Source organism: Gorilla gorilla, chromosome 6 (assembly GCF_029281585.2).
Source record: "Gorilla gorilla gorilla isolate KB3781 chromosome 6, NHGRI_mGorGor1-v2.1_pri, whole genome shotgun sequence".
In the NCBI taxonomy this organism is placed as follows: Eukaryota; Metazoa; Chordata; class Mammalia; order Primates; family Hominidae; genus Gorilla; species Gorilla gorilla.
In genome coordinates, this window is record NC_073230.2 from 41,476,045 (window position 1) to 41,500,041 (window position 23,997).

Below are 23,997 nucleotides of genomic sequence, written 5' to 3' on the forward strand. Positions count from 1 at the left end.
AGGGGCTAATATTTTCCCTAATCGCCTCTGGCTTGGTGTTTCTGCTCCTGCTATTTCTCTTGATTTTCTTTCCTTCCTTCCTTCCTTCCTTCCTCCCTCCCTCCCTCCCTCCCTTCCTTCCTCTCCCTCCCTCCCTCCCTTCCTTCCTTCCTTCCTTCCTTCCCTCCTTCCTTCCTTCCTTCCTTCTTTTCTTCCTCGCTTTCCTGCTTTCTTGCTTTCTTTCTTTCTTTCTCTTTCTATCATTTTGTCCTTTTAGAGGCATCTCCCCTTAAGTCTGTTTACATCCTGTGATGGAGAGCAGATTTCACTGAGGGTTTGCAGGCAATAAGAGTGATTATTTTACACAGAAGCATATTGAACAACATAAAATGGGATATTAAGCGCTCTCGTTCTTAAAAGGTCTTAGTTGTTTTGCCTTTGCGAGAATTTTACTCATTGTCCCTTCTATTTGAGCTCCAGCCTCCTGTCAGTTAATGCCCACGCCTTTTCCTTGAATCCTCTCTCCTTTCTTTCAGAGTTTACTGTCTTCAACTCTGAAACAACCTGTTGATTTATTTTTCTCATTCCCAAATTAGCACAGCCATACCATGAAGTCTATTTTTTTATGACCAAGTTGACAAATGAAGGTATTTTTTTAAACTAGGAGCTTTCTCCTCTTTGATGGCTTCTTCTGCTAACTTCATCTAACAATGCTTGCCTTCCTGCTACACACACACAAACACACATACACCTGCTACACACACGTACACACACACACATGTTTAAAGTAAATGTGAAACAGAACAACAAAGGAGAATTGCTTAGACATGCCTGATTAAAGACATTTTCACTTCTGTGTGTTCTGTTTGAGTTGCCAGTATGTGTCAGTGTCCCTGGAATAGGGTTAGCCAGTTCAGTGTGGCACACATCATCATGCTGTGGGCCATGGTGGAAGCAGTGGCCACTTAAGCAGGAAAGCCATTGCAAGGGAGGTGGCATTTGGGTCTGGCTCCAAAGATAAGTAAGCTTGATTAATGCTTTGAAGCTGGTACTGTGGATATGCTGAGTCAACTCAGAAGCTTCCCATATGAGCAACAGCTATTGTATTGAATGCAGGTTTTTCTGTTCATTTATGGTTATAAGGCATACTACAAAAGGAACAATAAGTTTTGAGAAACTTGAAAATCTCTTTTTTGGTTGGGCTAGACCCCCATGGAATGACATGGAAATGTCTTAAGTCAGGCTGTACACATAGTCTCTGAACCACTCCCTCGAATGTTTTATCTTATGTTGGACCATGATGACTTTGGGATTAAGGTTAAGATTTTATGCTCTTTGAGGGTAAAAACAAACATTCCCACACAGCAAGAAACAGAGACAAAAAAGCAAACAAACACTAGGATGCTTTCTAGATGCTGAAATCTTAGTCTAATTAGACTTTAGATGATTGGGTGCTGTTTTGCTCTTAAATTTTCCCTTGGGCAGGGTTCATTCACATGATATACCTCTGCCTTTTGCATTACAACATTCCTTTCCTTGTTTTCCTCATTCTCAATGGAGAGTCTCAGCACAGGTCAGTGTACACAGAGCAGCGCCCAGTGCACTCTAATTGACACAGCCCAGGTTCATGTTTGAATTATATCACCTCTAGTAATCATAATACATACCATCTGCCATTTATTGAGGATGTGTAATGAACATCAGGCACTGCTCCAAGAGCTTTATATTTACAATTTTAGGTAAAATTTTCATTTTAGTGAGGAAGAATTTAAGCGATTGGTCACATTTTTTCAGAGGGATAAGCACATTGAAGAGTCTGTTTGTCAATCAGTCAATAAATCAATTGATCAATAGACCCATCCAGCCATTCCTCCACTTGTGGAACAATATTGCCTGCTATAATGGTAGTATAGGCAACAGGCTATGGGAATGCAGAAAGGGGTCATTAACTCTAAGGGGTAGAAGGGCCTCTGCAGAAACAATGTGGAGCTCAGTCATGAAGAAGGTGCATTTTGATTGGTGGAGGATGAAGCTTCTACATAGAGCTCTGTATCTATCTATTCATGTATCTTCTGCCTTTTGCCAACAAGGATTTAAGACCACTTACAAAATACATGAAGCACATGTAGATAAAGGATAGTAAAAAGGCAAACCAGATTATCACAATTAAAAAAAAATCACTCAACTGAAGCAGAGATATTTTAGATTATTAAAGGACAGAAATATATCTCTGATGGACTGATTAAGAGGATGATAATATTTAAAGCAGTGAAAAATGACTTCACCATCATTTTTATAGTAAATACAAAAAATAACTGCTCATTCATATTTCTTATTATAATGTCCTAAAACTAAGGTGCAATAAGACAGAAGTGATTATAATGGGATGGGCAAAATCTATGTGATCCAGGCTGTGCACAGCTTTCTGATGCTTCAGGGTAAACCTATTTGGGTTTCTTAGAGGAATATTTAGGGAAAGAATGAATTTTTTTATTTTGCAGATAATCCTTTAATTTAGTATGTCAGTTCTTAGGAAGTTCAAGAGACTTAAGACCTGGGTGTGCACATAATACCTGTGTTAGCTGGGGAATTAACAATCATCATGCTAAATCATGCCTAGCCATGAAAGAGTTTTTGGTTGTATGCTTTAATATTAACACCATAGTTAGAGGTAGTGACAAGGCAATGTGGTATTGATGATGCCATTTTATGAGTGAAGTCAGTGAGGCCTGGAGAAATCATACTCAGTGGTCACGAGGGAGTCCATATGTAAGATCCAAATTATAACTCACTTCCACCTTTTGAGGGCCAACAAGTTTGCTCTTGGTGGTGAGAACCAAACTAATGATTTAGTTCTGCATCTATATTGTATCCTGGCCTTGAGGTTGGCTATGATAGGAAGATAGCATGTTTTTCTTGGCTCCTACTAACAGTTATTCCAACAACTCTAATTCTGAGAACAGCGTTTAGTATGTTTAGGTATTTTGAGCATTTCATTGGGCCTACTGATAAACAGAAATTGCTATTAATCTTTTACAAGAAGAAAGAGTGGTACGAATAGAAATTTGATCAGTGAACATGAATTAACTTAGTCTTTAATTAAAGTAACATTGCAGAGATGTTTTAATGTGCTTCAAAGAGTAGAAACTCAATTATTAAAAGAAAGGAGGAAATTAGATTGTATTCTTTATTTGGGATTGCTGTTTTGGTCCTTTTGTTCACCAATCTGGTTCTCACATTAGGGAAAACCAAGCCAGTTCTACAGAGATACTATGCCTATGAAAGGCTGGACACTCGACATGTACCTCTGTGTGCCCTTTGAGTTAGCTTCACCCTTTATTCCTTTATGTAATTTCATAACTGAAATGCTATCTTAGTCTGTTTAGTCTACTCTAATAAAATACTATAAACTCTGTAGCTTGTAAACAACAGAAATTTATTTCTCATCTTGGAGGCTGGGAAGTCCAAGAACAAGGTGCTAGCAGATTTGCTGTTTGGCTCATAGTTGGTGTCTTCTTACTTTGTTGTCACGTCGTGGTGAGGGTTCTCTCTGGAGCCTCTTTTATAAGGGCACTAATCTAAGTCAGGAGAGCTTTGCTCTCCTGACTTAATCACCTTTCAAAAGCCCCACCTCCTAATACCATTACATTGGTGATTAGAATTTACCATATGAATTTTGTGGAGACACAAATGTTCAAACCATAGCAAACAATATTTCATTAGCTCCTTTTGCTCATTCGAGACCTTCTTGAGATATGCTGATTCCTCCTACCTCCACCCACCTCCCCCACTGCCCATACCCAATTTTTAGATAATTTTACTCATTCTTTAAGAAGCTCCTCAGGCATTATATCTTCCAAGAATTCTTCTCTGACCTCCCAATTCCCACAGTTTCTAGATCCGTCTTTTTTCCAGAACTTACCTTACTGTTGTATTGAAACAGCCTTTGATGAGTTTGCCCTTTCACTAGACTGTGAGCTCCATGAGGGGAGCTCATGTCTTAGTGATTTTGGTTCACTGTGATGAACACATTATAGATTTGTTGAACTTACAAGCTTCATTGTGGAATCAAACTCTTTTTTAACAAACTTTATCCAAACTAATGACTCCTGGGGATCCTTTAGGCATGTCTGACCCAAGACTCTATTTTTGTGCTCCAGACTTACCTGGTCTTATAAGAATGTATAATGGACCTATGATGGAATCGCTGATGACAAAACGGGACATCCCCGATTCTGTCTTACTTACACTGTGCTTCTGTTTCTCTCTAGGTCAGAGGAAAGTGTTTGACCTCCCTTTTGGGAGCTGCCTCTTTCGAAGTGATGTTTATGACAATGGATCCTCATTTCTGTACGATAACTGCACAGCTTGCACTTGCAGGGTAAGGCAGCTCTGAGAGGCTGTGGTCCAGCAATGATAGGGTTTGGGTTTCAGTGTTAACATCACAGCCATAGCCAAAGCCAATGGTGTGTTATTTATTGGGAGGAAGCATTAACGATGCCATTTTACAAGGAAAATCATACTCATGGTCACCAAGGACTTAGACATAGGACCCACACTATAGCTCAATCATCTTCTAAGGACCAAGAAGTTAGCTCCTTGTAGTGAGAATCAGGCTCCAAGGGCCTGTGCTGAGGATTTTCTAAAATCAGACAAATACATATGGCTGTGCCCTCTGGCTCTAATTATCCAAGATGAATTCTCTAACACACCTGGCAATAAAAATTGCTTTTAATCACATTCAAGAGAAGAGAAAGGCATGGATTTACAGTTCATCACAAAGATAAACCTGGCAGTTTAGGAAGAGAGTATTTATGTGCTGTTTATTGTATCATGTCTTATTTGAAGCTTTGCTCATTTTTCTCAAAAGGCAACCAGAAGTCTAATTACTGCTAAAGAAAGAATTCCACAGCTTCAGAATTTTAAAGGGACACACATCACACATTCATAGACTGTACTTATGCAGTAATTTATTTTGGAAACCAAGAAGAAATATATTTATCAGGGAGGACTTTAGGATTATTCATTAATGAGTTAATGAATCACATCTGTCTGACAAGTTTAGAATACACTTTGGTGGTGATGGTTGTTGTTTGTTTTTAATAGTTAAAGGTCTGTAGAGGGAAAGAGGGGAGCTCTACTCAATGTCAGCTATGAGTCAATAGCTGGGATTAGAGCTCAGTAGTTCTTGATTATATGCTTTGTTCAGTAGCATGCACCACTTCAGGGGGTGGTTGGTTAAGGGCTTAACTGTCCGTTCCCCTGAACACCAAACATGGAGTAATTCCTAAGCCTGAGAATACCTTACCGAAGCTTTTTCCTCCTCCCATGGTTTGTGTTATCCTATGCTAAATGTATAGCACCCGCTTCTTGCCTTGGCCTTCATCCTCAGGACTTTTCCTCTCCACTAAGAATTTCGCAGGAGATAGCTTCCTCTTGGGGATACTGAGCCTTTGATGAAACATATCACACTCCCAATTCTCTTGCTCACAGGAAAGCCTGGCATCCCATGAATGGGAGTTAGTTATACTTGCTTTGGGTTCATGGGTTCCTTGAGAGATGATTAGGAATACGTCTCCGTGCATAGCAGGAAGTATAATTAATACTCTTCCTCCAAAAGGGTGTTTTACTAGAGTATGAATTCACAGTCATCTTGGGAATATTAAATGCTTGAAAAATCAAGCTGCAATCATTTTGAGTAATCAGTATTATTTTCTGTCTGCTTTGAGCTTCCCTTTCTAGCATCCCCATCCAGTGTTTCTTATGATTTCCATGGCAGGTGCAGGAACCTGTTGAATATGATTTAATACAGTTGGCTCTTCGACAGTGTGGGTGTCGGGGCATTGATTCCCTGTACTGTTGAAAATCCATGTCTAATTTTTGACTCCCTATAGACTTAACTAATAGCCTACTGTTGACTGAAAGCCTTACCAATCATATAAACAGTCAATTAACACGTATTTTGTGTGTTCTATGTATTACATACTGTATTCTTATAATGAAGTAAGCTCGAGAAAAGAAAATGTTATTTAAAAAATCATAAGGAAGAGAAAATATATTCACTATTTAATAAGTGGAAGTTGATTATCATAAAGCTCTTCATCTTCTTTACATTGAGTAAGCTGAAGAGGAGGAGGGGTTGGTCTTGTCTCAGGGGTAGAAGAGGCAGAGGAAGTGGAAGGGGAGGCAGGAAAGGCAGGCACACTTGATGTAACTTCTATTGAAAAAATTTCTGAGTGTAAGTGGACCCATGCAGTTCAAATCCATGTTGCTCAAGTGTCAACTGTAGTTTTCTGCATGCAGGATGGTTTCAGATCTCTGTGCCTTCAAATTGGACAATTTATCTACCAGCAATGTTATTACCATCTTTAAATTTGATTAGCAGATGCTTCTTCATCCACAACAGCCTATCTCAGGTGTCATTCAACCTGAGAGGCTTTCCTGACTTACCTGGATAGGTAACTTTCCCTTGTCTTTGCTATCTTTACACCTTTGCTAGTTCTGTTTAACACATTATAATTGCAATTTGCTTGATTACACATTTATATCCCTTCTTACATTGCGAAGAACCCCTTGAGGACAGAAGTACATTTATCCATCTCTGTATTTGTATTCTCATTGCTTAACATAGTGCTAGGCACCACAGTCTAATGATATGTACATAAAGCACGCTCTCTCTCTCCACACACACATACACGCACATACACAATGAAAGCAGGGAGATCTACGGTGAAATATGCATTGTTTGAGAGCTAGGGAGTGCCCTTGTTTTTAAACAAGAAATCAGGATATGCAGTTTGACAAAGGATTTTTTTTTTCAATTGAAGTTGGTTTATAATAATTTCTATGTGCCAGGTATTTTACATTTAAGAGGCACAGTAAACCTGAGAAACAATAGGCAGAAAAGCACTTTTTTTTGAAGTCAAATCATACTTCTTTAACTTGCAGATGATATAAACTCTTCACCTTCAGTGGATAAGTGGCCTGGTCAAAGTCACTCCACTACATTAGAGCTCTGGAACCCAGGTCCAGTTTTGAAACTGTTGGTTCAGTCCCTTGGTGAGCACAGAACACACTTGAGGAATCTTGTCCTGAGGTGGTGCCTTTGCTCTTAACTTTTACCCTCTGACCAAAGATATCATGCCTTTACGTTAAGTTCCAAAAGGTGGCATAAAGCCATGGAGGAGACCCAAGAGAGCACTGTTAGTGCAGGTTGCAAAGAGGTAGCGGGCAGGAAGAAGGAAACTGGTGGTTCGTGGGGAGCTGGGCGGTCTTGCCACATGCTGGTGGAGTGGGCTTATCAGTCTCTGGAACGTGAAATCATAAATCCTTGGGCGGTAGGGGTTGCATGCCATAGTTTCCACAGTGCCCTGATATTCTGGTCTAGATACTTAATCAACAAATCACATTTTGAAGTGAATGAAAGATTTATTGCAATAAATTAAAATATGGTACCTTACAGACTTTGACACAGATAGTTATGAGTTATGAAAGGAAGGCCAGGTAGGATGTTTGGTAGAGGCAAAAATCATTTTTAATTTCTATTTTGCCTTTGGGCCCCCAGGACTCTACTGTGGTTTGCAAGAGGAAGTGCTCCCACCCTGGTGGCTGTGACCAAGGCCAGGAGGGCTGTTGTGAAGAGTGCCTCCTACGAGTGCCCCCAGAAGACATCAAAGTATGCAAATTTGGCAACAAGATTTTCCGGGTATGTCATGAGACAAGCACATGGGAACTCCTGTATTACTACACTGACAATTAAAAAGCTCCAGACACTAGGCAGATTGGGTTATCCCATAATTTCTATATACATATACAAATGTATATGTGTGCATATATTAATAGAATGTATTTATATTACAGTATTATATATACATTTATAGTTAGAATCAAGTGCAGATAGGGGCAGAGAATCAACCGTCTGAAAGATGTTTTTCTTGACTATATTTTTGCTGAAATATGTTAAGCCTGTAAAACCTGCCTGAATACCTAGGAGTACCTCATCTCGTTGGAGGTGCTCAATGACATTCGTCAAGGTGATGATCCTTGTCAAGATCCTGATGGATCTATACAGCTTGATGCTTTTAGAAGTTTTTCACAAAGCTACGTTTGCAAAGAAAAATTTTCTCATTTGGAAGATATTCAGATAAGGATGTTAATAGTGTATGTAGTTGGGCCAGGTGAGAGAGCTCTGCCCAGCTGAATGGAAAAGGTTGTCTTTTGGCCATCTGTTACCAATCTCAGGTGTATTTTACATTATTCTCTGAGGACCCCAAGTGGGAAACAGTGCAATGGCCATTTAAACTTCAAAATGCAAGATGGTTGGCTTTGTCCAAAGTACCTCCTATCTAGTCCATTTTCCCTAGGGGTGGAAGGAGTCAAATCACTCTCTACCGAAGCTGTCACCTCGTGATACCCATGAGAATCAAGACCCACATAAACAAGTCAGTTGTGGTAGCTCTGCAGGCATGCTGCACTGAGCCATACCTCCTATCACACTGAAGTAGTTGGAGGGAGAGGTCTTGGTTCTGATGGAATAGTAAGAAGACATGAAGTGTCGCATGGTCTCACTTATAAGTGGGAGCCAAATGATGGGATCACGTGGACATGGGAGTGGAACAACACACACTAGGGCCTGTTGGGGGGTAGGGTGGAGGGAGGGAGAGTATTAGAAAGGATGGCTAATGCATGCTGGGCTTAATAACTAGGTGATGGGTTGATAGGTGGAGTAAACCACTATGGCACACGTTTACCTATGTAACAAACATGCACATCCTGCACATGTACCCCAGAACTAAAAATAAAATAAAATAAATTAAAAAAGAGAAAACAATTGAGGACAAAAAAACACATAAGGTGTCATGCCCAGTGAAGGGGGAGGCATGTGTGTTGTGTTTACACCAGACTTTCAGAGATGCTCATATGTCCTCTTGATATAAAGTCACCTCCTCCTCTGTCTCCAGAACACCCAGATGAAATAGCCTCACTCTCACTCTCACCATGGTGCTGTGTGCAATGCACTTTTTTTTTTTTTTTTTTTTTTTTAGATGGAGTCTCGCTCTGTCGCCCAGGCTGGAGTGCAGTGGTGTGATCTTGGATCACTGCAACCTCCACCTCCCGGGTTCAAGTGATTCTCCTGCCTCAGACTCCTGAGTAGCTAGGATTACAGGTGCATGCCACCATGCCTGGCTAATTTTTGTATTTTTAGTAGAGATGGGATATTGCCATGTTGGTCAGGCTGATCTCGAACTCCCGACCTTGTCATCCACCCTCCTTGGCCTCCCAAAGTGCTGGGATTACAGGCGTGAGCCACCGCAATACACTTGTAAGTCACCTTGTAAAAACGGTTCCTTTAAATGACTGAGGCTTAAAATAATTCACGGAGACTTGGATTCCTAGAAATGTGTACTCAGAGAACTTGGAACAGTCAAGTGTCCTTTAAGGCAGATTCAGTTAGGTCTTTCTCTCTTGAAAGGCACTAGAGGGTAGACAGTCCTTAAAATAGCTTCAAAAAGTCAGGAAGGGAAAGAGGCGGGGGAGTCATCAAATATCTCAACTGTTTCTGTTTTTAACAAAAATCTGCTGCTTGGATCTGCAAGCTCAGGAAGGAATCCTTGTTTTGTTTTCAGCCCAACTCTGTTGTCTGTGATCTTTTTACCCACAAGCAAGGATGCACATCCCTGCCTGTCCTCCAGAGGTACAAGGGCTTTTTGTGGTATTTGGCATTCACAGATTATACCTTTCATGAGTGAAAGAAATTCCTCAAATAGCTCTTTTTGTCTGAGCAAGGATCTAGTCTAGGAAATGTGTCCCAAAATGCTGCCCTGCATTTTAAGAGGAGAGGACTAGATAGGCAGGGACAGGATATCCATGGCACTTGGAGTCTTCTCTCTGAGCTCTGCATTTTCAGTGGCTTGCCCATCAAGTGTCTGAGCACTGGGAGTCATTTGAATTAGGCTGTCTTTTATGCATGTCCTGTATGGGCCAGAACCATGGCACATCTGGTAATTAACCACCTCTGGACATCTCAATTAACTATTGGTGCTTGGGACAGCTTAAATATTTTAGTCTTATCAAACGGGAAAATTAGATTTCTGTCATTGTATCATGTATGAAAATTCGTGCTTGGTTTTCCCCCAGGGTGGAACTAAGTAAACAATGCATGACAACAAGACATAAATATGACTTGGTTAAACACACAATAATTATTTTTATATCCAGGAGGGGGAACACACACACACACACACATGCTTGCACACAATCTGAAATCTTCACTAATCTTTATCTTAAATCAGTTGGATGTAGACAGACACCTGAGTCATTTAGTCTAATGATGGCATCCCTCACTCAGGGCAAGAAATGCTTTCCTCCATGGAGAGATTACAGTCTGTTGCCTCAACTCCTGTCAACCTCCAGCTGCTGACAGGATCGTGTGCCCTCTCTTGTAGGATGGAGAGATGTGGTCCTCTATCAATTGTACCATCTGTGCTTGTGTGAAAGGCAGGACGGAGTGTCGCAGTAAGCAGTGCATTCCCATCAGTAGCTGCCCACAGGTATGTTTGGAACACAGATTGACTTTACCTTAGTGTCTTGAGAAATGTCCTGTGTGTGGCACAGTCGCATGCTATCTTCCGAACACAGACTCCAGCTCCCCCAAAGCCTCTACATTCCTGACTAGTCAAATGCCCCTTGCAAAGTTTGCTCATTCTTCTTGCAGATTTTTTCCTTGCATGAAAATAGCTCTTGCTTTGCTCTTGTCCCAATTCTGATTTCTTATTGACATCTCCCATTCATTCTGTAAAATTTCTCCAACTCCTGCAAGATCTCTTTCTTTGTTTTCTTTTGCCAGGTTTTGTTTAACATCGTAACTGTCTTTTGCCTTTTCCTCTTTTCTCTCCCTTCTCAAATCAGAGCTTTCCTCTTATAGCCATTCAAAGTAATATGTGGTTTGTTTATTAATACTTCCCCAAGGGGTTTCTCCTGCCTCACGGCATCCCCGATTTCTTTGCTGAAGTTTTCTCTCTCTAATCCTGGCCTCCATTGTAGCCCCAAATGGAAATAGCGTCCTTATGGAAATATCTCTTTTCAAAAACTCAAAGCTCCAGCACACTGAATAAAGCAACCATTATCTTCTAAAGCATGAGGTTCATTGAATTCACCTCAGCAACTTGAAACCTTTTAAAGTTTTATACATTTTGGGAAGATGTCAAACCTATTCAACACCTTCCCGTGAATGAAAAAAGATATCCATATATTCAGGACATGTCCTCCCTTCTCTGTTATAGACAGCTTTTAATTTTATTCACATCTGTTATTATTATAAACAAAAGTTGCTGTTTTTACTTGACTGCCAAATGAGGCACAAAAAACAACAGCTGTTGCTATTGCACAACTGAATAAAGAGGAGAGGAAAAAAAGAAAAAAAAAACCCTAATTAGTCTTGCTTTAAAAAGCCTCAGACATAAAACTGAAAGCCTCCCATAAAAGAAAAAAAAAAGAAGATACAATAAGTAGACTTGAACATGGTCTGCTTATAAATATTCATTGGGAAAAATGGGATCACATCATTATGCCGGTCCTCCGGGAACCCTCGCTGCTAATGAACTCTTGCAGCACATGTTAGTAATAATGGGCTTCCTTATTCTACAAGACAAAAACAGGATGCTGTGCCAACCTGGTGGCTCAAGTAACTAGCCTCAGCAGGCCGCCGTGGAGTTTCCAGCTTCACTTGAATTCTGCCACTTGTAGCTGGATTGATAGTTTTCATTGTGCTCTTGCTGGGGGAGGGGAGGGTGGGGGGAGGTCAATGTTCTTTATGTCACTGGTGTCTCATTAGCCTTTCATCATTGTGGACCACATTTGGGCCAGGGGCATCCATTCCTCCAAGCAGAGGGCTTTCCCTGCCCCACCCACCCCCTCCACGCCTTGTCAAAGCTTGTTGGTGCCCCTGCCAAGGCCCCTGCCTCAGGGGCCACCTTTCTGTTTCTAGGCTTCCTTCCAACCACTCCTCCAGTTCGCACTTTCCCTTCTGGGGGGGCCAGCAGGAGGTCTTTGGAAGATAACTCAGCTCTATCTACCATGGAAATCTTGTTAAAAACTTACTTCCCCTCCCCTACATTGCCTGGGGAAATTTTGAAAAAAAAAAAAAAAAGAGAGAGAGAGAGGAGGAGCTTGTATTCCCTGCTCTGTCTTTCCTGGCTACTGCATATCTCTTTTTCCAGATGTAAATGTTTCTTGTGGAAGAAGGGTTTTATGATTGGATTCCCTGTCAATCCTGCCCCTCCTCCCCCATCCTGCAACTCCCCCAGAGGCAAAGGAGTGCCATTTGTGAGAAGGGCTATGAGGGCTGCAGTGGGGACTGGGTCATCAGGACACTGTCATCTCTCCATCTCTAATACGTACTGAGATTTTATAGTGACAACACTAATCTCATTTAATGCTAACATCACCCCTCTGAGGTGGGTGGTATTTCTAGACCCTGCTTATGGAAGAGCCTGCAGCATGACCAGAGTCTTACGGCTAATTGCATATTACACAGGTGCTCTGACTTTACAGCTTGTACCTGATTTATTCCCCCATCTAATTTAGTGATATCATCACTGCCACTTTCATTTTCTGAAGACGAGAAATGGAAGTTTCCACCGAGATGTGGATGTAGGGAATCGTAGTCACATTTGTTTGGAGTCTTGGCTTTAAGGTGGCTCTGCTGCGTTGGGATAAAGCACCTTAATCCTCTTGGGGCCGTCATTCCCTGGGCCTGAGCTGACCTCATTTGGCTTCATCTGCAACTGCTTTCAGTCTTGAGAAACCAAAAGAGACCCCTGTGCCAAACTGCAATTGACAGCAGAGCTCTAGGCAATGAAAATATGTTGTGATGCCCCCACACTATGGGATGACTGGCTGGGGCTGAGTTTTAAGTCTCACTCAAAGTTGTCAAAGCCTTTAATGTATCATTTAGGCCTAGCTGATGCAAAAACAAATCAGACCTGATTAAAGATCTTCAATAATTAACCAGAATCCTTTAAGTCAATCTGATTTTTTCTTTTTGAGTACTTAAGCCTACTCTTGATGGAAATGACCAGTAGTGAGTGAGTGAATGAGCAGTGTGTGAGCCATGTGGCTTTGACATGAGCCTTGGCAACCTCTCCATGGTCTCTGTTTCCTTAGTTCCCTGTAAACAGGGGATAAGGACAACTGCATGTGGAGGGTTATTGTGAAATTTAAATGATAAAGTATGAGGAATGCATAGCACTCAGTCTAGTGTATAGCAGATAATAAATATTAAATTATCTTCAAGAGAAAGGACTCAAGAGGACAAAACTGCAGTGGGAAGAAAATGTCCTTTAGGGTCAGACAAAATTAGGTTTGATTTTTGGTTCTACTACTCTTGTGTTGCATGACCTCAATTTCTTCACCTATAAAAAGGGAAATACTCAGCTCATAAGGTTCTTGTGCATCTTAATAACGGTGATTATAAAATCTCTAATGTTCATTAAATCTTAATAGGTCATAAATATTAAATCCTTATCACTAACTCAGTGTTACCACATAAGTAAAATATCGAATAAGATGTTTGTTATATAGCAAGTGCTCCCTAAATGTTAAACTTCTTCTACATTCCTTTTTCTCTGTGATTAACCACTGAGTCAGAGATAAGACAACTGATTTTCTGATATGAGTCCTGAGAATACGTCACCTCCTTTAAATGTCATGCATTAAAAAAACTTAAAAGATGTGCAATGTAGGAAATTGCAGTGTATTTCCAGAAAGGTAATGAAGCATTACTCAGTGTTTCAAAATTCTCAGCTTCCTTGGCTTTGAGTGCATAACAGTGATTCAACGTGGATAACATACCATTTTCTGAAACAAGAAATCTGACTGAATTTGATCTGTAGCACAGATATTGCCCATATCCATAGTGCTGATGATTCCTGAGCTTGGATTACAGTTTATTGTTTAAGCTTCTCCAACAAGCAAAGACAGAAAGAAGGTCTTGTAGGGATCGATAGGTTGACAGATAGTTCTCATTTTTATGTGTGTGCCCTTGGTCTCTAAAGGGCTAGATTTGGATATCAATGGAAAGGTTGAGTCCAGACTGTCTTCATCTTCCTTCCATGTGAGAAAAATCACACTAGTGAGCCCTTTAGGTATTATATTTCTTGGAGGATAAAAACAGGAAAGCTTGCTGAATGACTTTGCCTGGCCTTAGAACCTGATACTTGAAACTTCATTTTCACCATCTTCATCACCATCTGGGCATTGAGTTCAAATATGGCTTGGACTGATTTCATTGGTTTATCTTGTATTAGATTTTAAAAAGATATTTGTCCTCAGGAGACCCTGTTTTTTTGTTTTTGTTTTTTTTTTTTAACATTAACTTTGTATTTGTTTTTCTTCTGATTAGGGCAAAATTCTCAACAGAAAAGGATGCTGTCCTATTTGCACTGAAAGTAAGTTTATTCCTTTGAAAATGTGCTATTAGTATTTGTTTTGCATTTTATAGTGCAACAAGAAAAATAGGGGTGTATGTTTCCCACACATTTTATTTTTGTAGGTATATATAGGATGGGATCATCTCACCTCCCTACAGTCACTTTAAGTCAATTGTAATTCTCCCACAGAGGTACAATGGAGACAAATATAGATACTTCCATCAGAATTTGTTGCTATGAGAAATTAAGAAGATAAATGGTTTGATTAGGTTTTAAAAAGGACCAGATAACTTAATGTGCATTTTAACTGCTAATAGCATTTGTAGTCATCGCGGTTAAGATAATGCTATCCGGTAAAACCAAACATTATACAAAGTCTAGGAGGGGCTTTCCTTCTCCCATTATAAAGCCAAACAGCTGCACTTCCTGCTCCCTCACCCCACCCCCACCTCATCACCATGTCACCTGGGTGCATCCAGTCTTGCTGTTGGCAAAGAGAAAACAAGAAGTCATCGGGCTGATGGTTTTGCCATCCTATTATAGTCATGCGTCACTTAACAGGATGTGAAATGCCTTCTGAGAAATGCATCCTTAGGTGATTTTGTTGTTGTGTGAATATCATAGAGTGCACTTACACAAACCTAGATGGTATAACCTACTGCACACCTAGCCTATATGGTATAGCCTGTGGCTTCTAGGCTACAAACTTGTATAGCATGTCGCTGTACTGAATACTGCAGGCAATTGTAACACATGGTATTTGTGTATCTAAGTAGAAAAGATATAGTAAAAATGCAGTATTATATTCCTATGGGACCACAGTCCTATATGTGGTCCATCATTGACCAAAATGTTGTTGTGTGATTCCTGACTATTTTTAACTGTATTCTTGAAAGTTCCTTCTAAGCATTGCCTATTCTGAAAACTGTCTGAGACTGTACTACTGATCATACAGACAGAGCATAGCAATAGCTTCATATCATTCCCACATGTAGACACATGCCTAGATCTATTAGCAAATTGCCATTTTAGTCCTCCTGAAATTCATATGGTTTTGAGATAGCTTCCTGGAGTGTTATATTGAAAGAGGAGTATTAGTAATGTCACTGTCAAATTAGTTCCCATGTATGATAAGTAGGATTAACAAAGTCATAAAGTCTATCGGTGTGTTTTCTGAGCCAGTTATGTTTAGAGAAGTGGTCTGGAAGACAGTTGAAAGCAGCTTTCACATGGGCACAGGTTTGTTCTTTCCAATTCTCTAAAATAGAGTTGATATTACTAGAATTACTAGACTGTTATTTTTTTAATTGATTAGTGCCTTTGGACAATAGATATGCAGGGTCACTATATGTATGTGTGTGTGTGTGTATTTATATAAAACTATTAAATATAATATTTATCTACTATATATGTTGCTATTTTTAGAAGCAGAGAGCTATTAAACAGTTACATATTGGAAAAAATGCTGGTTGAATTAATGAAAATTTAATTATAGATTTAATAAAAAAGGTTTACTTTAAAGATAATGAAGTACATAAAATAACTCAAAGGAGGCCAATGAAGTACGACTTAGTAGAGAATAACGCAGGAAGACAAATTAGCTATGATTAACACACCAGTTGATTTAAAAACACGTGTACAATCTAATACATTTAATCATCCTCCCAGAAACCCTGAGGAAACTTTGTTTATGGATGGTTCAAAGGCTGCCTTCCAGTTAATTCCCTTCTGGATGAGCAGAATAGAGTCTACACTGATGAAGTTTTCCTCTGTATCCATGTCAATGGAGATGTTTGCATTTCCTCATAAAGTGTCTTCCAGTTGAAGCAGAGACAGACCTCATAGGCATGCCTCTTATTTTCCAGTTAACTCTTTCAATTTGCATGAGCATAGACTCATTACATCTGCCAATCACATTGTTGTCAGGCAGGATCACTGCTTACCAGCTTCATAAAAACATATGACCAGCCAGGCACAGTGCCTTATGCCTGTAATCCCATGCCTGTAATCGGGAGGCGGAGGAGGGCAGATCACTTGAGGGCAGGAGTTTGAGACCAGCCTGACCAACAAGGTGAAACCGCATCTCTACTAAAAATACAAAAATTAGCTGGGCGTGGTGGTGTGCACCTGAAATCCCAGCTACTTGGGAGGCTGAGGCAGAAGAATAGCTTGAACTTGGGAGGCAGAGGTTGCAGTGAACCAAGATCATGCCACTGCACTCCAGCCTAGACAACAGAGCAAGACTCTGTCAAAAAAAAAAAAAAAAATTACCAATCTTGTAAGAAACAGTCTAAATCTTGAATTATCTGACTTTATTTTGCAAGGATCAAATAGGTGATTATTGAGATAGTTGAGAGAAATCTACATTATATTATTAGTTTATTCATTATGAGCAGGACTTTCCATATCTAGAAAACTGGTGACATCGTAAAGAAAAAGAAAAGAATACAAATGGAAGGGAAGGTATTATAAAATAGAAGCAAGCTTTAAACTGGTTATATTAAGTACCATATTGTGTTAACCATGTGAATGAGCTCATGCCTTCTATCACTGAGAGAGGCAATTGGCAAGGGAGAAAGCCACCCAGCTGGAGGGGCACTGGGAGGACAGTGACTCTGCACCTGCGCGGAGCAGGTCAGTCAGTGCTGGAAGAGCCCAGGCATGTGGTTCTCTGTCCAAGTCTCAATTATATCATCAGATGGCTATTTCTCAATTTCCTTTGGTGTTCTTTCCATCTGTTTACTCTCTCCTGCTCTCCAGCAGTTCTTCCATCATTGCTGTAAAATGCATTCTATTTGGCGAGGCTTATTTGTTCAGATTGAGTTAAGAGATGGGATGACTTCCAATTTTTAAGCAATGCCCAGTTTTTCTTAACACATTCAGGTAGATTTATTCTGATGTCCTTTAGCTGTGGCTTCGAGACCTCCTACTTTGAAATTTCTTTGTCATTATATTCAGGATTCAGAACAAACCTTTGGGCACATTTTTTCCTCCTTTGCAAATTATGAAAGCTCTCTTAATATACAGATTTCTAGAGTAGGGAAAGCAAGGATGAAACTACAAAAAAGTCTAGTGTTTTCTAAAGCCAGAAAAACAACTAATTTATATCTTATTAAAACACATACACTCTCTCCCTCTCTCTCGGACACACACACACATACACACACACACACACTCTCTCTCTCTCTCTCTCTTTCTCTCTCTCTCTCTCTCCCCATGATGTTACTGCGGAGTTTTCAACCTCAGTCTTACTGAGAATTTGGCCAGATCATTCTCTGTTGTGGGGCTGTCCTGTGCATTGCAAGATCTTTAGCAGCATCCCTGGCCTCTAACCACTAAATGCCAGTAGCATCCCCTGCAAGGTTGTGACAATCAAAAATATCTCCAGATATTGCCAAATGTCCCCTGGGGAGCACAATTACCCCTCATTGGGTGCCACAGGCATTCCAAATAGAGGAAACAGCATGGGTGAATGCAGACATGAGCACCTGTGATACTAGTAGCAATAACTGACCCTTGGCACCTGTGGATTAGATGCAGTAGTAGAGTAAAGTGAGACTGGAAGCCTCTGAGTTTAATTGAATATGTTTCTGTATTTTAATTCTCTAACCCTGCAAAAAATTATGAAGGCGTAATTATATCTTGAATGATTAAAAAAAGTTGCTATCTTTGCTTTTGTTGCTAGGAAGCTAAAAATAAATTTGTACTCCACCTCTAAAAGCATGCAGGTTTTGAGTAATAAGCTTACTCCTGACTTCATCATATATGTCCACTCTTACGTGTTTTCAGCTATTTACTTTTTAGGTCTGTAAGCTATTTCCAGCCCTTCTCTGAAAGGAGGCAAGAATACCTCCATGCACACATACATGCATACGTCAATTAAATGGATTGATTACAGAGCTTCACATACTCTCCAATTTATTTTGGTTACCTGTGGTAGTTAAATAAGTGTTGCATTATTTCCAGCAGTAGTGGCATTACATTGTCTGTTTCTAAAATTCCACAGAATTTCTCCCTTATTGCCTGGGTTAGTCTTAATCTTGGTAGTGTTTGGGGGCTGTCTCAGATCTCTGAAAGGAGTAACGAAGAGGAAACTTGAAGTGCATCTATAGAACGTTCTTATGGGCCTCTCCTTACAACAGTCAGCAGTAATGGTAATTTACAATTTTGTAGGTAAGAAATAATAGAGGAGGCACAACGCCATTGTCCTCCCCACAGGAGGACAGTTTTTGTAGGGTTGGCCTGAAGGAGCAATGATGATTCTCTCAAAATAGGAGAACAAGAATCCTCTTAAAATCAGACCTGAGGGAAGTATGAAAAGCATTGTGGTCTTTTCATAACATGAACAGCCTCTCTTTCTCCCTTTCCAACTGAAAAGAATTAGATTTGATTTTGATGATTTATTTAAAACAAAATATTTGAAGTGGGCTACACAAACTTCATAAAGCTTTCTTGCAAATGCTGTTTCTTGCCGAAGTGTGAGACTCTAGCCTTAAGCCAATCTGGACTTGCCTCGGCTGGGCACACATGAGCACAGGGTAGGTGCCAGGGAGGCCACTTGCCTGTTTTGTATGTAGCATTTTGTTTATGCAAAATATTGTTTTACTGTGTGTTGGCAAATAGTAGGTGGAATCTTGACCTAACCACCCAACAGAGACCTGAATCAGATAAATTCTTTGCTGGCAGGATATCCGTTTTCTGACATGGAAATAATACATAGGGTCAAAGTCGTCACTAATAAGAAAGGTGCATGTGAGGTGTGTATAGAGAAAGAAAGGGAGAGAGGGATGGAGGGAGGGGCAGAGAGAGAGAGAGAGAGACTGAGACTGACCGATTGAATATATGAGAAAATTAATCTCTCAGCCATCCACAAAAGCAGAGACAAAGGCAGCCCAGACGTGCATGCCCAGTCCCTGGTGGTTCATTAAGCTGTACCTGTAGCTACATCAGACCTAACCATCAGAATCCCAGCTTAAAACACAAGTTCACGATTACATAACACTGATGCTGATTGAATATGCTGAGCACAGATGTGCATTTAATTGAAATAACCTCAACTACATGTCCCACAAGTAACAGGAAATATCAAATTTCAGCAGCTCATGGTGAGAGGAGGCTCACAGTTGCCAGGTGACTTTTTAAACTCCCCAGGGTTGGTTTCCAGCTGTGTGCAGGCTGCATTGGTGTGCGTGCTCTCCTAGGAGCCCTGTCTGCTGCCTACACCCACCACAGCCACTCGTTTTGGCACATCTGATGTAAGCCCTCTGGGATGCGTACAGGTAGCTCCAATTAAACAGAGTGGCTGTAGGAGGGGGAGACTATAATAACAATTTCATTTATTTCCCTAGAAAAAAAACCATAACGAAACAGCAACCTAGGGGCCCATTTTATGAGAAATCTCCACTGACAGAGGTTCTGCAAATTAGTGATTCTGTGTTTGAGCAAGGTTTCTGGCCTCCGGGGCTGTAAGCAACTCCAGGTCCCTTAACACCAAGAGTCTGTCCTTAACTCAGGAAAGCAAGGAAATTCGAAATCAGAGCTCAAGATGCTTGTAGAATAAGAATTTGTGGTGTTGACTTTAGCCCTGCCAAGGAGATGTTAAGCTAAGTGGCCACTGAAGTTTCTGCTCCAGCATCTGGAGTCGGGCTTGACACTGTTCCTCAGGCCCAAACAGCAGACAGGGGTGGCAAATAAAACCCACTGTACCACACATGGTGGCTGGGAGATCCCACACCGGTAGAAGCCATGCTGGAAGGAGCATGAGGAAATCAGTTTGTTTTCTGTTTTATATGCTGTTCTGCTCTAAGGGATACTGTTACTTTAATTTTTCTTGCTGTAAATTAGTACAGAGTTGAAGGAGACTGAAGTTATTAGGAATCACCTTTTCTCTACCACCTATTGTCAATTCCCACAGGGTGTTAGTACTCAGTAAGTCCTGGATAAGTGATTATTTGATGAATTAACAATCAACCACCGTCATCATCCATAGATAACAATAATAGCAATAATAACAACAGTAGTACCCACCAGCAGCAGCAGCAGCTAATATTTATTTGGCATGTGCCATCTCTAAACACTATCTTGGGCAGTCTCATTTGGTTTCATTTGATTATCACAGCCGTCTTGTGGTCAAATAGTGCTGTTAGCTCCATTTTACAGTTGAGGGAACTGAGGCTTAGAGGTTAAGAAGGACGCTCAAGATAGTTGTGGAGCCTGAATTCCAACCAGGTAGCTGACCCGAAAGCTTGGTCTGGAATTACTTCCCTTAGCTTCCTTGTCATTTTGTACAGTTTGATAACCAGTTGAAGTTAAGAAGGGGAAGAGAAGGTCTGGAGGGCTTTACAACTTGTAAGCATTGATGACTGGCGAAGGACCTTAAGAGGAATTTCCAATTAACAGTGTTGTCCCTCCAACCACACCTGGGTGGAAATGGAGACTCAAGTCCCCAGGCTTTCTTCTACTGTGGCATCTCCGTCTTTCTGCTCAAGTACAGAGAAGTGGTGGTTGGTATGCTCTGAGCTCACTGACAAATCATACTGGCTTGGTTTTCCATTTTGTTTGTTTTCCATGTCTACTAGTTTTTCCAGTTTTTTTTTTCTCGTGGTAATTCAAGTTACTGGGGTCAAGTGAAGATCTCCCCAAATTTTCTTTTTAAGTACACATAGTTTTGAACTTGAAATAACTCTGTATATAGTTTCCACCAGGAATGGGTAAGAGCAGAGTTGCCCTGCCTTTGGAGCTCATCACCATTTTAGCATCAGGAAATTTGTAAGTGAAGGGACCTTAATATGAGGTCAGACCTCTCACTTCACAGGTGAGGAAACTGAGACTCACAGCAGTACTAACTGAAAGAGCTGGGATGAGGACTTGCATATTTTTAAAAATCTCCTAATCCAGTATTCATTCTACAGGCCTCCCTGGATTTTTGCTTGGGAAAGCCATTTTTAATATAGGTGTAGCATTATGACATAGTTCAATTAAAAGCTAGTTTCTTGCTTAATTTCAAAAGAATGCATTTTATATAGAAAAAGATATGCGAATTCATTATTAGACATCTGGTACAATGTAGCCAAGGCTGCCATGTTGAATCTCAGGAAAGTTGCAAGTATCCAGTTTTGACTGAGGGTATGTGTGACGGAAACTCCTTGGTAATGATACACCTAAAATACAGCTAAACGACAAAACAAATGAACAATAGAAACCCCAAGCTGTGAAACTTAAAAAATACACTTGGTGGGAAGTATTATATAACTAATTATACATTACTATATGCAGAGCTGAGGCAGATTTATTCCTCTTTGGAGGTCACATCTCCTATGAGCAAAATAAAAGCAACAAAAATTGCTACTTCTGCTGCCTCTGCAATTGCTCCTATAACTAACAGCGACTTATTGAACATTAGTCCATATCAGTCAGGTATTGTGATAAATGCTCTCCATTTTGCCATTTAATCCTTACTATGTTCCTATGAATTAGAAGCTGTCGTTAGCCTGAGGGTGAAAGAAATTAAATAGTTTGTGGTCAGCTAATACACTGGCCTACGAGACTCCAAAGCCCAAACTTTTATGCACTATTCTCTGTTCTCTATTGACTACATTTGTATTCATTTTGGAGGTTCACTTCCAAACAGATATGAGGTTTGCCAGTTACTTTCTTTTATACATGACTAGTGGCTTCTACTTACAAGCAGTTGTATTTACTTACTTTTTAAAAATGTACCTACATTTATGAGGTCACTTTAACCTCTTCAGTCTCTTGGGTTACAATACTTCAGTTGTAACCTTTGCTGGGAGTATGGAGAGATGACTCATTAGCTGTGCTATGCATGGCCCTTTGATGTGAAATTCATATTCATGAATGCTGTCATTCTTTCTTCTTATCTCTGTTCCCTTCCGCGTTAGTACTCTCTGCCCTCATTCATTGCTACACCCCTCTTCTCTGACTTCCCATATCCTTCTTTAGTGCAAGTATCTGTTGTTTTACTTTTTGCTTTTTCATCTTGTAAACCCACAGCTCCACTTTCATGGTGCTCTTTCTGTACTTTCTCACTCTGGTTTCAGATTTGTTTAAGCTTTGAGGTCCTTAACATATCACTTCTTAGCAAGATGCTAGTGTAGTAGATCTCAGCTTCTTGGAGAACACGTTCTTCTTTCAAAGTATTGCATTTGAATTTTGTTAATAGTTTCTACCTTTGATTCCCCCAATTATATGAGCTGGGAGTTGGATGGAGGGGCTAATGGCTGTTTCCAATCCCTGTTTGTTGACTGAATTCTGGCACCCCCATATCCCAGCTGCAAAAGATTTGAGCCTTAATGTTATTTCTCATACTTTTGGCATTTCTGCCCCATGTTGCTAATCAATCATCAGGTTTGCTTGATTGTCTTTTTGTGATGTTTTTCAAATAAATACTTTCCTTGCCATTCCCATGGCAGCTGGACACTCATCCTATTGCTTGCATGTGATCTCCATCTCTCTTCTCCTTCACCCCTTTTTGCACACCCCTGTCAGAACCCAAACTTAGCTTTCACAGAAACCTACACCAGCTTCCTTCACTTGCGGTTTCCCAGAGTTTGTTTTATAAAACACTAGTGCTGAGGGATAATAATGAGTAATATTTTCAAAACAAGGTTCTGTGATTAAATACACTCAGGAAATGCTGGGTCACGTAAACTTAAATGTGTTTTCTTACTGCAGAATTCTCAGAGCCCTTAATATGTTGATGTGCATGGTGAAAGAGGTTGGAGTATAGAGTGCCTCCCAAACTAATTTGAGCGGCAGAGCTTTTTTTTTTTTTTTTTTTTTTTTTTTTTAATTTCTACTTATTTTGGCAGAGCAACAGGCAGGATTGATGTTTCACAGGAAACACATCAAGAAATGCTGGTTGTTTGGAATACATTTAAACTTCTCAGGCTGGCAATAAATCTCAGGCCAATTTATTTAGACAACTTGGGTGTCTTGTATCTCCCGAAGCAGCTCTGCACTCTGGTCCGATTGGCCTCCTGCTCTTCTTGTATAAGCTGCCCTCTTATCTATGTCCATGACTTTATTTACATTCTTCTTTTGGCCTAGAAGGCTTACTTCATTCTAGCCCCAAATCTGTATTTTATGTCTTTTATAGACTACCTCAATTTACATTGTCTTTTCAACAAATCTATACTTTCTAAGTTCGTTACAGTCTTACTCAACCCCATTTTAGCCAGCACTAGATAACTATTTGCTAGATTTGCATAACATTTATAATAAGCAAATGAATAATGACTACTCTGAGTATCTCTTATGTTCTAGGCAGCTTTGCAATGCTATCTTTATAATCACCCTGCAAGGTAATTGTTCTTAGAGTCATGTTATAGGCAAAGAAATTGAGGTTATGTAGGTAGTTTGTGCATGATTTTATAAGCCTTAAGTGGCAAAATCAGGATTCAAACACAAGACTCTTCAAAGCAATAATATGCTCAATGTCTGCCAAGCTCCAAGGAGGCTTTAAAGCTGGAAGCCAGGTTAACTTGGAGTTGTGAAACCCATCTCTTTAGCTTAGATATACAGTTCTCTCAATTGATAAATAAAAACTTCTGGTTTAAATAGAGAAGAA

General features: G+C 40.2%; 1 protein-coding gene across 3 annotated transcripts in view; it reads left to right on the forward strand.

The window, feature by feature from the left end:
- BMPER (BMP binding endothelial regulator) overlaps positions 1 to 23,997 on the forward strand; it is a 249,926-nt gene that overhangs the window by 142,713 nt on the left and 83,216 nt on the right. For 2 of the 3 annotated variants that reach the window (XM_055347544.2, XM_055347545.2), the window contains exons 8-11: positions 4,251 to 4,360; positions 7,544 to 7,684; positions 10,425 to 10,529; positions 14,381 to 14,426. In XM_055347544.2, coding sequence (XP_055203519.1) covers positions 4,251 to 4,360; positions 7,544 to 7,684; positions 10,425 to 10,529; positions 14,381 to 14,426 — 402 coding nt within the window. The remainder of the gene's footprint in view (positions 1 to 4,250; positions 4,361 to 7,543; positions 7,685 to 10,424; positions 10,530 to 14,380; positions 14,427 to 23,997) is intronic. The other variant, XM_063708108.1, reaches the window with a different exon arrangement.